The sequence below is a fragment of the Melospiza melodia genome, chromosome 2, assembly GCF_035770615.1.
Source record: "Melospiza melodia melodia isolate bMelMel2 chromosome 2, bMelMel2.pri, whole genome shotgun sequence".
NCBI classification, from domain to species: domain Eukaryota; kingdom Metazoa; phylum Chordata; class Aves; order Passeriformes; family Passerellidae; genus Melospiza; species Melospiza melodia.
This window is the reverse complement of record NC_086195.1, coordinates 24,593,220-24,606,473: the sequence shown is the minus strand read 5'-3', so window position 1 is coordinate 24,606,473 and position 13,254 is coordinate 24,593,220. Positions and strand designations below refer to the sequence as shown.

At 40.7% G+C, this 13,254-nt stretch overlaps 2 protein-coding genes across 4 annotated transcripts in view; both read left to right on the top strand.

Annotated features, from left to right (window-relative positions):
* Positions 1 to 2,052, top strand: part of CMSS1 (cms1 ribosomal small subunit homolog) — a 223,588-nt gene extending 221,536 nt beyond the window's left edge. For all 3 annotated transcript variants that reach the window (XM_063148091.1, XM_063148093.1, XM_063148092.1), the window contains one exon: positions 1,818 to 2,052. In XM_063148091.1, the coding sequence (XP_063004161.1) occupies positions 1,818 to 1,901 (84 nt within the window). In that variant the 3' untranslated portion in view covers positions 1,902 to 2,052. The remainder of the gene's footprint in view (positions 1 to 1,817) is intronic.
* Positions 2,053 to 2,193: 141 nt separating this feature from the next.
* On the top strand, positions 2,194 to 12,692 carry LOC134414067 (cell cycle control protein 50C-like). Its single transcript, XM_063148090.1, has 7 exons — positions 2,194 to 3,390; positions 4,175 to 4,285; positions 5,412 to 5,513; positions 6,861 to 6,951; positions 9,356 to 9,493; positions 10,466 to 10,675; positions 11,438 to 12,692. Exons 1-7 carry the CDS (start codon positions 3,178 to 3,180, stop codon positions 11,626 to 11,628), a joined length of 1,056 nt encoding a protein of 351 aa, XP_063004160.1. The 5' UTR covers positions 2,194 to 3,177; the 3' UTR covers positions 11,629 to 12,692.
* The last annotated feature ends 562 nt before the right edge of the window (positions 12,693 to 13,254 follow it).

Sequence of the window (13,254 nt, the reverse complement as noted above, 5' to 3'; positions counted from 1 at the left end):
ACATTATAAAGGAAGGTTTTTAACATCTTGGGCTTTATACGTGGAGTATTTAGCAGATATTTATCCCACTGCAGACATCAGGCAGATTCCTTAAAGTTGTGTATAAGGAATGTCAGAAGCGAAAGACACCCAAATAATGTTTTGGTGATATCTTAACATCACATATAAACCAATGGGATGTTCTAGCAACTTGTGGGCTTCAAATATGGAATACAGTCCTAGTCAGCCTTTCTCATTGTATAGAAAAATGTCAAATACATGCTATGAATACTCATAAGTTGTCTCAAAGAGAGGAAATACAGTAGCAAAGGCAATTTTTAGAGTAGGCTGTTTGATGTACTAATTTATTTTACCTGTGTTAGTTATGGAGGCAAAATTGTACACTTAAAGTTAGAAACTCAGCATACTGGCCTATTTTCAGTGCAAATGTCAATTATCAATAATTTCTTTGCATACTTAAGAATTTTGCTGAATTTTATTGTTTTTAAACCAGAAAGCAAGAACAACTAGAAGCAGACGCCCATTGTACTTGCTGTTTTGGTAGTCACATGATGTTCAGTGGAGAATTATGTACACAGAATTATATTTATATTCTAATATATTAGAATATTATAATATATAACATTATAATATAATTGTTATAATATTGTATTTATATTTTAATAAATATATGAATTTAAAAGCACATAGATCATCCCACGTGGCAGTTCTATATGCCATCATATCCACACAAGGCATGGTGCCCCGATCCACTGCTGTCAGCTCCCTCAGCATCTCATTAGTTAATGGTGCTGGAATTTTTCATTCTCCGTTCCTGTGTGTCCCACTTCATTCATCCCAAACAATGGAGAGAGGAGGAGATGAAAGCTCCCAAAGAAACCACAGGAGAAGTGAATGAGTTTATCAGACTTTGTCTTGGCATACTGGAATTGAAGTAAAGCATAAAGGTGTAAATAAAAATGGATTGTATACTATTTCATCTGACCAAAGAACAAGCTTCCTTTGAACAAAACCCAATACTGTATTTTTTGCAAACAATACACACACCAAGCCTTCAGTAAATTTGAAAATATGTTAAGTTTAAGTTGCATACATCATGAAAATGAAAGGTTTGTGAGAAAATGACTTGTGATAGAAAGACAACTGTGTTCACCTTCATGTAGCACATCCAGTCTGAAATTGAGGCTGGCTGGGCTTTCTTACATCATTTATTCCTCTGCAAAGTGAAGGCATGAAAGAATATAATCCTGAGAGAAAACCTGCAAACAAGGGATTTGTAGGTGGTAAGAGGGAGCTATAAGGAAACTCTGGACTAAGCATGTTGATAAAGAATCCTGTGTTCCCTCTGAAGTATGAAGTCAATATTTACTCTGTAATACATTTGTTTTATCTTTAGATAAACCATAAGCCACGGCCATATCAGTGTCATAAACCAAAGTACTTTGTACTGCAGCACAGCAGACCTGACCTTCATGCTCACTTTCATTCAGGTGTCTCAGACAGACAGGGCTGTGCCTCTTGCACTGCTCTTCATCTGCTTTATGCCAATTGTTGCTCTGGAAAGTTCTGTGGGGATTGTGCAGCCCAGGATGGGCCTTTTGCTGTGGTGTGCTTTATCAACTCTGCCAATGACAAACTTTCTGTAGCCATGTGAAATGGGACTTCAGGGCTGCAGGGCAAATGATGGGTCTTTTAAAAACTGGCAGTGCTCTAGAAGGTTCTCTTCTTTAATTTCTATAGTAAGGTGCCTCAGTAAATAAATAATGGTATCATTCTCAGTAACTTCTTATGCTTTCTTGGATTTTTGTTTTCTTCAGATAAAGAAAGAAACAATTGACCTACTGGAGAAGAGTATTATAAAGCTGTGCAGAGATGGATCTGTGAAGCTGGGACTCTTTTAATAGTTTACAATCAAGGAAGTAATTTGCAGCTGCATTTTACTATTATCCTGGCTACAACTGAATTTTAACTTTTCAGAGGTCTCAATACAGAAGGCACATTGCAACTTTTTCTGAGTTTTCTTTTAATAAAAAACTAGATGTTTTGTTTGTAGTTCTAGTATTATTTTTATTGCAGGAGCAATGTCATACTGAAACCAGAGTTACACTGCTTTCACCTGCTAGATTTACTACTACATGTCACAAGTAAGACTTTGAAGATGAGCAAATATGGGTGTGAAAGTTTTTGCACAGCTCAGTTTTCTGTTCCCTCCCTGTGCTGTCCCAAATGAGACGTGTATTTCTCTCATGAGAGTGGTAATCTACTTGCTCTTGGGGGGTCTTTGAAAAAGTTGTATGAATTTCAGTAACATGTTGAAAAGGTATTTTTCACCTATCTGTTCTGAAGCTAACCAAATGCTGCTTTTTGCTCTTACATGATAAATTATCTGTGAATTATACTGAGATTTTATTTTGGTTAAACTGTTGAAGTGTGCAAAAAGTATTCTTATGTTTGTCCATTTAAATTAAAAGGAGATGTCTCTGGGTGATTCTTTTGTTATTGCAGATAGTAGGGAATGGTTGGATTCTTTTTCAGAGAATGAGATGAATAGAGATGAAGAAATCATCAGTATCTTGAAAAGCCATTGATCCAAATTGGGTATTTTAAAAATTAGTTTTCCTTCTATGATAAAGAACACACAACCTTTTTACAACCTTTAATTGCATCTCAGTCAATAGCAATGAATGTAATAGGTGAAAAAAATTGGTTTGGTCTTCCAAAGCCATGTTCTCTGTCCAGTGCTGTCTCAGTCCTTCCCTAGTGAAATCCTTGTATGCCCTGCCTGTTAGCTGGGCAGCTATGGAAGTGAAGGGATAAGGAATAATGCATCTGAAATTACACAGAAATCCCAGTATAGCTGCCAGTATCCCTGCAAAGGAATAAGTCATAACAAATCCTAATGAGCTGTGGAGCAGGAAAGATATATCTAAGCTTTTCCAGGAGGAATGAACTGGACACCCTGATCAAAGTACACAATCACTTGATTGGTACAAGCTGATCATGGGGATCCAGGCACAAGTACAGGAAACAAGGAAGAGAGAGATCTAGTTAATAAGTAATTCCTCACCACAATGCAACTTTGAGCAATGAATACAGTCTCCCAACAATAAAGACAGTATCTCAGCTGAAACACTCTCCAGCACAAGGATATTACTCCTTTCTCTCACCAAGAAGAAAATGAAAAACAAGACAAGTGTTGTTCCCAGAGAAGGAGAAGCCCAACCTTCCAGGTGTCCAGATAACAGTGCATTCAAACAGCAGAGGCTGCCAGCTTGGAAGCCCCAGCTCACCATTGGATCTGTGCTCTCCAGCTTCTTTCTGACAGGGGCATTCTGCCTCACTGTGGGAGTCTGCCTTGTCCTGTCTGCAAACAGCGTCAGAGAAGTACAGGTTGGTTTGGGAGTGCTGTTCTTTGATATTCTCTAAAGTAGAAACCAGGCCAGGTTTGGAGAGAAAAGGATTTGAGTTTTTGTTTTTGAATAAAGATGATAGCAATGGCTTTATGCCTTGGACATGTGTCCAGCAGCTGGTATTCCTGTACAAATCTTCAGAGGCATCAATAAAATCTGAGCACTGGGTGGTAATATCTAAAATGTGGGTGATAATTACTGCCAAAATCTTGTCATTATCTTCTGGGGTTTTGAAGGGAAATAAGCAAATCCCTCAGAGAGTGTTTGACATTATGAGAACATACATGTTTGCTGGGCAAAATATTGAAATACAGGGAGCCCTAATGTTTAAATCCCTCCTGCAGAAAAGATTATTCAGACCTGTGGTGTTGTGAATAAACTCCTGTTTGGAGCCAGCACTGAGCACTACACCCAGGCTGTTCAGTGGGATGGGCCATGATGCACATGGGGATTTGTCAAGCATTGCTTGGTCAGCCAGCCCAAGGTGCAGGAGTGTTCTTCACTCAGCACTCCTTTGCTGAGGAGCAGATGTGAAAGTTCTGCAAACCAAAAGGCTTTAAACCAGCTTTAAAATAGGGATGCATTTTGTGGTTGTTCATTGAGGCCAAGTCCTCACTCTGCCTCTTCATTTTCAACAATGTTTTTGGCTGTCCAGGGTCACTTAGAAGAGAACAGTTCTGAGAAGCCTGGAACCTAAACTACTAACCTTTCCCTATGAACATGTTCTTTATGACAATATCTTTGCTTGTTCACTTCTCTGACAGATAGATTATTCAGATAAATGCTCAAATTGCACAAAGCTCCGTGAAAACTCCTCTAACTGGAATAAGGAATGCCACTGTTCTATTAACTTCACGCTAAAGGAAGATATATTGGTAAGTGGGTGCAAAAACCAGCTCAGGTTGCTGTGTACCACCTGTTACTTATATCCCTAAATGATAAAAGACAGTAATTCTGTTCTGTAGAGCTCCTGACTAAATTTGCTTTGTACTTTTTCAGAAGATGTAATGCTCAAAATTTTACACTTTTGCCTGTGTTGTTCATTTTGGTATTTGTAATCAAGACCAGGCCCCTTGGTTGGGAGATGCCCAAGGAGAAGAAAGGGGTGGAGGAAATGGTGTTTGATTGTGGAGGTGACCTCTGTCTGTCTCTCTCTGAATCAGAGGCAAAGCCTTGCCCTGGGCCTGAGATTGGTTGTTGCTGCCCTGCTAAACTTTCAAGTGAGAAGGAAATCTGAAGCTCTGACCACTTCACATAAGTAGACCCCTGTACTCATTTTTACAAGAGTTGTGCTGCTAATCCCCAAGGTCCTTGAAATAATTCAAGTTCTAGCAATGTGATTCTGAAGTTTCTTTTGGAAAAAATATCCCTAATTTCCTTCCTTAAACTACCAGGTCATGTTATTGAGACTGTTAAAATGCTTCACATTCTGCCAAAGAGATTTTATACTTAGTACTGAATAAATGATCCCTTAAAATGACAGTGTAATTTAAAGTCACTTTAGGATTCTTCAGTATTGAGAAGGCTGTTAAAATACTTTGTAATTCTTCAGATTACAGTGATGTTTGAGATGAGAAGTTAATTTAACTGAGTAATGGGTTTTTTTATAGTTGCATAATTACCTTTCATGCATGATTTGCCTGTCCACCATTCTTCTTTTAATGTGAAGGTTTTTGTGCACCTTCTTTAATGGAAAATGAATGTCTGTCTCTGCAATATGATTCATAGTCATTGCAAGTTCATGGCCAGCCATGCCATCTTGAGTAAAATAATTATCAGGTTTTGTTTGGTGATTTAAATTATGTTCAATTTTGTACCAAACATAAAAACTTACAGTTAGGGTAAAGATTAGATTCTAGCCCCTGACTGCTGTATTGCTTAGGGTGTTGTTACAGACATTTTAATATGAGTACTCTCCTCCCCTCTTTTTTAGCAACTAATAAGATTTCTCATTGCCTTCATGAACTCTCCTTATTGAAGAGATTTATCCTTGGATTCTAGGGTGATGTTTTTATGTACTATGGTCTGCAAAACTTCTATCAGAACCACCGTCGGTATGTGAAATCAAGAAGTGACGCGCAGCTGTTGGGCCGAAATGTAAATGTGAGTTTTCTTTTTCTGTTGTGAGATCAGCAGCACTTGCAGCAGGTGTGCCTTTGACCATATGGAGAACCATAAGTGTGTTTAAGTGGCTCTAGGGAGTAATAAAGTACAGATTTTCAGTCTTTGGTCATGGCTTTTATGCTTTTTGGGGCCATTATGCCTAATAAGTTAATAAGAGAGGAAAGTTGAAGGGGGTGGGGGGGTAAATAAAAGATGTCAGTCCTGTCTTGCAGTTTTCAAACCTGCACCTTGTAGTGCTGATTAAAAATACATTGTCTTTTTCAAATAAATATGCAGAAAACTTTTCCTTCTTGTGTTGTCAGTCTTCTTAGCCAGAAGTGTTTTAAGCTGTGCTAGGGAATTAAGTTATTCTAAGTCTTTAGTTTTTCCATCTGGCTTTGGAAGCGGAAAAGGAGCAGGAAAAGGTTAGTTCTGAAAGAAGTGATCATGTCGCATTCTAAGTATGCAATTCAGAAGTCTGAAGAGGGAGTAGACAGCATCACCTGCAGCAGACCTGCATAAGGAAACTGGAGAATGCAATCATGGCATTCAGGCTTTTACTTACAAATCTAAAACATATTTTCTTGGCTTAAAAGTAGCATTTCTTAATATACACATAGTCCACATGTCCTTTCAGTATATGTGGTGGTAGTGCCATGGTAATCTTTTTTTATAAAATACTTCTTACAACTCTCAAGACATGTTTCTCATTTCTATAAAATGCTTCTTAAAACTCTCCAGGTGTCCTGTAAGCTTGTTTGTTTGCATAAAGATGCAGCTGCTTTTGGCTTTTGTGCCAATCAGATACATAGCTCATTGGAGTTACTTGGAAATGTTTCTATGTTCAAACCTGAAGATTTATAGCTTCTTATAAAATGGGGTAGGAAAGATGTGGTAAGGCTGAGGACTTCTGATTTTCATTCTGTATCTTCATACATCAAGATTTGGCCTTGTTGACCTGCAGTAATTTGGCCAACTACATCTGCTGTTCTCCAGCACTAATTGAGCCCAGATCAGAATTAAAAAGAAGGTAAAATAAGGTAAACCAAGGCTTCACTGGAACATTTTCAGTTGTAGCCATTTTACAATAGCAGATCCCCAAACCTGTTTTTTGTAGTCTGGAGCTTACAAGTCGGCAGCAGAATTTGGTGAAGACCTTAAGTTTCTGTGCCTAGATATGGAAGGTGTTCCTGAACTACAGCCCCATTCATTTGATGTCTCTCTAATGTGACCAAAAGGTACTGGAGACTTAATTGTTCAGTGGCTTTTCAGAAGAAGGCATGGGAGGACACCAATTAAAAGCAAACCCCAGGTCTGTGCCTCATTGTTGTGTGGGCTTGCATGCAGATCCAGAGGAGCTACTGCACGCCCTTCAGCACCTACAGGAACGGGACCCCGATGGCGCCGTGCGGGGCCATTGCCAACAGCATGTTCAATGGTACGTGGGACCTTCCTCTGCCCCTTCCTGACTCCCTCTGGAGACTATTCCCTTCCCCAGGCCAGGGCAGACCTGCTACTGCAAGGCCTCCACTTTCTCCCATAAAAGGCTTTGTTTGGTGGTTCTGCTCTGATGAACATGAGGCTCTGCTTCCTACTGTTTAGTAACTTGGCCCTTGTTTGGAAACTCAGGGAGATTTCTCATTTTCTAAGGCCCTCTTCCATGTGAGTCTACAGCAGGAGTGAGGAATTTAGGCCCTCTTGAAACAAGGATACAACAGATTTCATGTACTTCCTTGTTAAAAGCACATTCCTGTACAGTGATGGAAGAGCCCAGATTCTGCCTTCCCACAATCATGTTCTTTGAAGGAGAGTGTTGAGGTTTTGGTTTGATAATTTGAGATTTCTTGGCTAGAATAGTCTTTCTTCATTCACTTAGGGAGAGAAGTCTGTTGTTAATGTCATGGAGACTTCTCCACAAGAAGACAGTTCTCTCCTGGGTCTCAATTTCTACGAATAGCAGCTGCCCGGGGAAATCTGCAATCATGAGATCCCTCCCATTCTCCACAAGCTTTTCCCACAGCTGTGTTTATGGGCCATGTCAACTTATGGGGTACTGTTTTAAAGATGAGCTATTTAAAGGCAGATTTTCTCATTATTTGTATCTGAAATCATCTTCTTCCTGGCAGCACAGGATCTTCATCACTCTTGTCTCCTTCTCTGTTCAAACTTCTCATAGGATCACAGCTACTTTAACCTCTGCTTACTTTAGCGTGGAGGCATTTGCTTGATATCTACAATTTGAACACTTTGATCTCCCCATACTTTCATGTGGGGAAAAGAGTCTTTTCTCCATACAATGTGCTAAAAAGCACATTCTTATACCATGATGAGAGAGCCCAGATTTTGCCTTCCCACCATCATGGGCTTAGAAGGAGGGACTCTCCACATTCTCCACTTTACTTTGGATCTTTGGATCTACTCAGTTTCATTTTTGTTCTAGAATGCTGGAAGCATACATAGTGTTAATTTGATCGTGGATTTGATCATTGTAGTAATCTAGTGGGCATAATCTGTTTCTGAATACACTTGGGAGATTCAGAATGTATCTTTGGAAGGAAAAGCAACAAAAAAACTACAGGCTTTTCTCCACTACCCCATTGTTTTTGTCTTCCAGTTTCTACCACTCCTTGCTCTCACCCTTTTTTAACCTGTTCCATGCAGCAGGTTTTGAGAAGGCAGCAGCTCTTTCCAAGCAGCTGCACCACCCACACCAGGGGACTTGTGAACGCCAGTTGCATTCAGTAACTTCTAGATCCATTTGATTTTTGTCTGCCTGCTTACCCACCTGCTGCTGGAAGTGGGATTTACTGGGCTGGGCTCAGACCTGGACTCAGACCTGGACTCAGGCCAGCAGAGCCCAGCTGTGTGCAGCTCACACTGTTCTGGAGCCTGGGAGGGAGAGTCAAGACAAGCAACTGAGCAGGCAGAGCTCAGAGCATTGCAATTCCTGTTAATGAAGTGGTGACAAATAGCTGGGGATGTGGTGGGCCACAAAATGAGCATTTCCCAGAAGAGTTTTAAGGAGCTGTGTGAACATAGGTTTTCTAGAAGGAAACAAAAGAAAAAGTATGTTTTCATTGATGCTTATGCAGCTGAGTTGTGCTTTTCATGTCTCCTAGAAGGCAACCCCTCCCCATCTGTATCATCTGATTGTCCCTGCCCATCATCCCATTGACCGCCTGGGGGTTTACAGAGCTGTTCATGCATCCTATAATGTTTTTGCCTTATGTTAAACTAATCTATGTAGGAAAATAGTAATGGATAAAAACAAGTGCTGTTCACCCACTGAAACTGGATGGCATGGTTAGGCACAATTTTAACTAAATGGTTTTTTATTGAAGAAAATATTTGTGTCCAAGTTGGTAAGCAAGCTCTAACTGGCATAAAACTAAAGCAATTTTTATTTCCAAAGGACTGGATTCCCTTGATTGTGCTTTTATCTCTACCCTAGTCCCTGAAAACACATCATGTGCAGCAAAGTTTTGGGACAACTGTCAAAGAAATTCTAGGGGAAACTGGAACAGTAACTTCTGTAACTAGCTAGAGAGCTCAGAAAGTGATTTGCAAAGAAGGTGGTCCCACAGGAGTTGATGGACATGAGAAGCATGCACAACATACAGAGAGATTGGTAGGAAATGTTTAGTCTTTAAAACTTCAGTAGTTCTAAGACTCTGGTACCTTAGTTCTTCTAGTGAAATGTGCAGTGCTTCATTCACACCCGGGATGTTCAGATTTTCTATCCACTTGAAAGATGCTTCAATGTGCCATATTTTTGTTAGTCATGCTGGCAATTAGAGTGACTGTCTTTGACTCACAGATATTGCTTTTTGTATTCCCTGCAGATACTATTGATCTGTTTTACAATTATAACTCATCTATGATTCAAGTGCCACTGCTGAAGACTGGAAACAGTTGGTGGACAGATAAAAATGTGAAATTTCGCAATCCTGAGTCATCCAATCTCTCTGCTGCATTTGCAGGTAAGAATGGTTCTGCTGGTGGTCCTTATCTTTCAATGGCTTCCCTATCTCCCCCTTCATATGTCTCCCATTCTCAGAAAAATCACCTTTGGGAGAAATAGCAAGAAAGCAAGTTGAAGAAGCAGGATTTAGAGGGTGACTGATAGCAGAAGGCACATTTAGCCAAAATACCACCTTTTAACTTCTTTAATCAGCGACCATAGAAATTGAGAAAAAATGGCTTTGGAAGACTGAAGTTAGCCCCCATCAACACCCTTCTTTATACTTTCTTGTAATGCTTAATCTGTCCAGAGAAAGCAAGGATGCTGTTGAAAACATCTGTGAAAGAGAATTGCACATCCCATCTTTCTTTCATGCCTTTGCAGATTCTTGGGCAATTGTGAGACAGGAGAGGCTGCCTTTGTCACTTGTTTTTTCAGACTTGTTTCCTAGGGCTGCTTCCTTGTTATGGTTGATCTCTATTGAGTTGGGGCTAAAAGCTGCCTGTTGTGGGTCAGGGCAGTGCTGAGCTGGGTGCAATATGCAAGAACTAATGATCTAAGTGGTTTTCATGTGCCATTAAGCTGCAAAAAGGTGCCTTCCTGGTTGTACAGGAATATATTAATGTGTAAAAATGAAGGCAAGCTCCTCATTATAGAGAACATATTGCTTGCTGAAGAGAAAAGAATCCAGAGTAAACAGCATTTTCACTTGTGCAAGTCACTTTGTTTCTCCTTTGCAGGAGAAGATTCTAGTGTGTAGCATTGAAGGTTTTAATGTGTAGCAGCCCCTGGGTACTGTTAAACTGTAAATTCATGTTTGAGGTGAGTGGACATGTTTGGAGATGCTGTTACCTGGCATGTATATAATTTTGGACAGTATCTCATGTCTCTTCCACAGCTCATATTCCGCGTTGGTTGTGTGAGGCCCAGAATCTCAGCAACCACCGTTTTTACTGACAGTGTCTTCCCTGCTTTTTCTCTTTGTGACCAGGCACAGCCAGACCTCCTTACTGGCAGAAGCCAGCGTACCTGTTGGATGAGGAAGATGAGAGGAACAATGGTTATGTGAACGATGACTTCATTATCTGGATGCGAGTGTCGGCCTTCGCCACGTTCCGGAATCTCTACCGGCGCCTCAGACGCGTTCGGCGCTTTGCTGAGGGCCTGCCAGCAGGGAATTACACTTTCAAGATTTCCTACAGTATCCTTTTACATTCCCCAGGGCTCCCAGAGAGTTACAGTGACATGGAGGTGAATAGGATTTGTGTGGGCAACTGGCAAAGAAGCCATGCAGAACACTCTTGTGTCAGGAGAGCCCTCAAGGGATTGGGCCATGTCCTGACTGACAAGAACTTTTGTGTTGGTGATCTGTCCCCTCACAGCCAACAGTGGGAACTCTGCTGACTAAAGCACTCCTTTTGTCAGCAGGAGTTGTGTCAACATGACCATAAATTCCTCTTCTTTCTCAACTGATAGAAATGTGGTTATAAACGTTCTGTCATGGTTCTATTCTGAAAGCTTCCATGGGAGAGATGAAAGGTAAAGTCATATAACATTCTGGCTACAACATATTAGGTAGAGCTGAGCAGTTACCCTGTCCGAGACTATGTGGAGTATCATGATAAGCTTCCCAAAAGGCCCATTTTCAACTGAGCTTTCATAGCAAATTAATGCAGTAGCAGTCCTATAAATTATGAATCTGAAATTTACAATGTTTTGAAAAAGGAAGTATTTCCACATGCACACAAAGACTGTATCTAAAATAACTGGGTTTCTTACCACCAGCTGCCTACCACCTCCCAAAGACCAGCTGGGTTTTTGGATCCAGAATAGCAGAAACATCACCAATGAGTTAAAGGAGTTTTGGCAGCAAATGCAGACCTCAAAACTCTTTATGCCTTGGAAAGCTTTTTGAGCATTTAATGTACACTTTGTTAGTGAAATCTTAACATCCTTCTCTCAGATTTCCCTGTTACCAAATTCAAGGGGAGGAAGCATGTGATTCTTTCAACCGTGGTGTGGAGTGGTGGAAGTAACCCATTCCTGGGAATTGCCTACCTGGTTTCTGGCACAGCAGCAACCCTGGCAGGTTTTGTCATAACTGGCATCCACTTAAAGCTCAGGAAGAAGAAAACATACTTTCAGAAGCAATAAGATTCACCTTTCTGAAGAGAGACAGAACTGTGCAGTGAACAAAGAAGGTGCAGCACAGACCTTTCAGTCTTTCCCCTGAGCTCTGGACCATTTGTAGTGTCAGGTTTGATGAATGTAAGCAAAGTGAAGGACAGGCCTAGTCCATCATCTGAAAACTTACCTGACGTGCCATTCTCATTAATGTACATGTGAGCCTAAATTTGTTTCCTAGGAAACTTGTAGTGAGATGGGTTTCAAACAGCAGATAGCACAGCAGATTAGAATTGCAATGGCAAAAAAATTACGTGGTGCCAATGTCTGGCCAGAAGTCAGGGTCCATATTAATTTCTTATTCAGCCCCATAATTCAGACAACATTTCTCTTAACTGGAATGGAGCTTTGGATGGGTAAAAGTGAAGTCTTGATCCAACAAAAAGCTTGAATAGGTAGAACTTATTGCTAAAATCTGCTTGTGGGCCACGTACATGTGCTTAATGGCTTGGCTTGGGTTTTATATACCTTTTTCAGCTATGCTGAAAAAACAACCAGTTTATATCAGTGCATTCACTCCAGTTTGACACCTGATTTGTGGTTGAATACAGGGCATTTATCAGGAGTTCAGAGTTTGGTTAGACCAAATTTATTTGATTTTTCTAGCAGCTGAGAGCTGGAGGGCATCCAATCACTTACTTGCATTTTTTTAAATTATGGTTCCACTGAATTCCTAAATGAAAAGCTCCTTTAATGCAAAACATTTTAGCAGAACCATCTACCTAATTTAACTGTTAGGCCAAAATTGCACTCCTACCTATCCCATCTGAAAGTTCATGAGTTCTTACATGACACAGAATGGTAATTTATTGTCAGTAAAAAACAAAACACCAGAAAATCCATCCATTTAAAGTGAACACTAGAGTTCATGAACAGGTTCATCAATTTTTATGTTTCATGTTCAAAATTTTACACATTTAGGACTTATTTCTAGTCTCACAAAATGAAGGAACAGCACTGAAGAATTTAGGTCAAGTATACCATGGTAGGTATGAAGTGCAAGTGGAATAAAACACTTTCAATTACTTTCATAAGTATTTTGTGTGCCTTGCCTCTCTCCTAAAAAGCCTTCTTGCTAGAACAAGAAAGAAACCACAGACTGGAGCAGGGATGTGGCACAGAGAGTCTGCAAGCCGCTGTCAAGGCATCTGCTTTTGAGAGTGTCTGGGGCTGGGCATGTGGTGACCTGTGACAGATGGCCCCTGCCAGAGGAACTGGCAGCACAGAAGGTGCAGTTTCCTTAAGTTCTGCTTTGGAGCTGAGCCATGAGCAGCAGAAGGGGAGCTGCTCTATTCCCAGCCCAGCCTGGGAGGGCAATCCTGCCCCACCAGTGCTTTGTGCTGGGCAGGAAAGGTTCCTGTCCCCTCTGCTCTTCCTGCTTGGGGACAGTCACCTCCACCCTGAAGCTGCAGAAACTGCTCCTTGCACTGGATCTGTCAGGAGCTGTGCAAGAACCCCACCCCTCACTGGGCTGGGCAAGACAGAGCATGAAGCAGGACATGCAACAATGCTTAAGGTTGTTAGTTTAAATCACTTTTATCAGTGGGACATGCTCCTAAATATTTTCAGTCCTTTAGAAAATGTAATCCCATGCAG

What these genes read in the sequence shown, in the direction of transcription:
- LOC134414067 (XM_063148090.1), top strand. Translation starts at nt 3,178, where the DNA reads ATGAAAAACAAGACAAGTGTTGTTCCCAGAGAAGGAGAAGCCCAACCT. An exon ending in CGCTAAAGGAAGATATATTG is followed by an intron (nt 4,286 to 5,411) that starts GTAAGTGGGTGC and finishes CTTGGATTCTAG; the next exon opens with GGTGATGTTTTTATGTACTA. An exon ending in CACTTTCAAGATTTCCTACA is followed by an intron (nt 10,676 to 11,437) that starts GTATCCTTTTAC and finishes TCCTTCTCTCAG; the next exon opens with ATTTCCCTGTTACCAAATTC.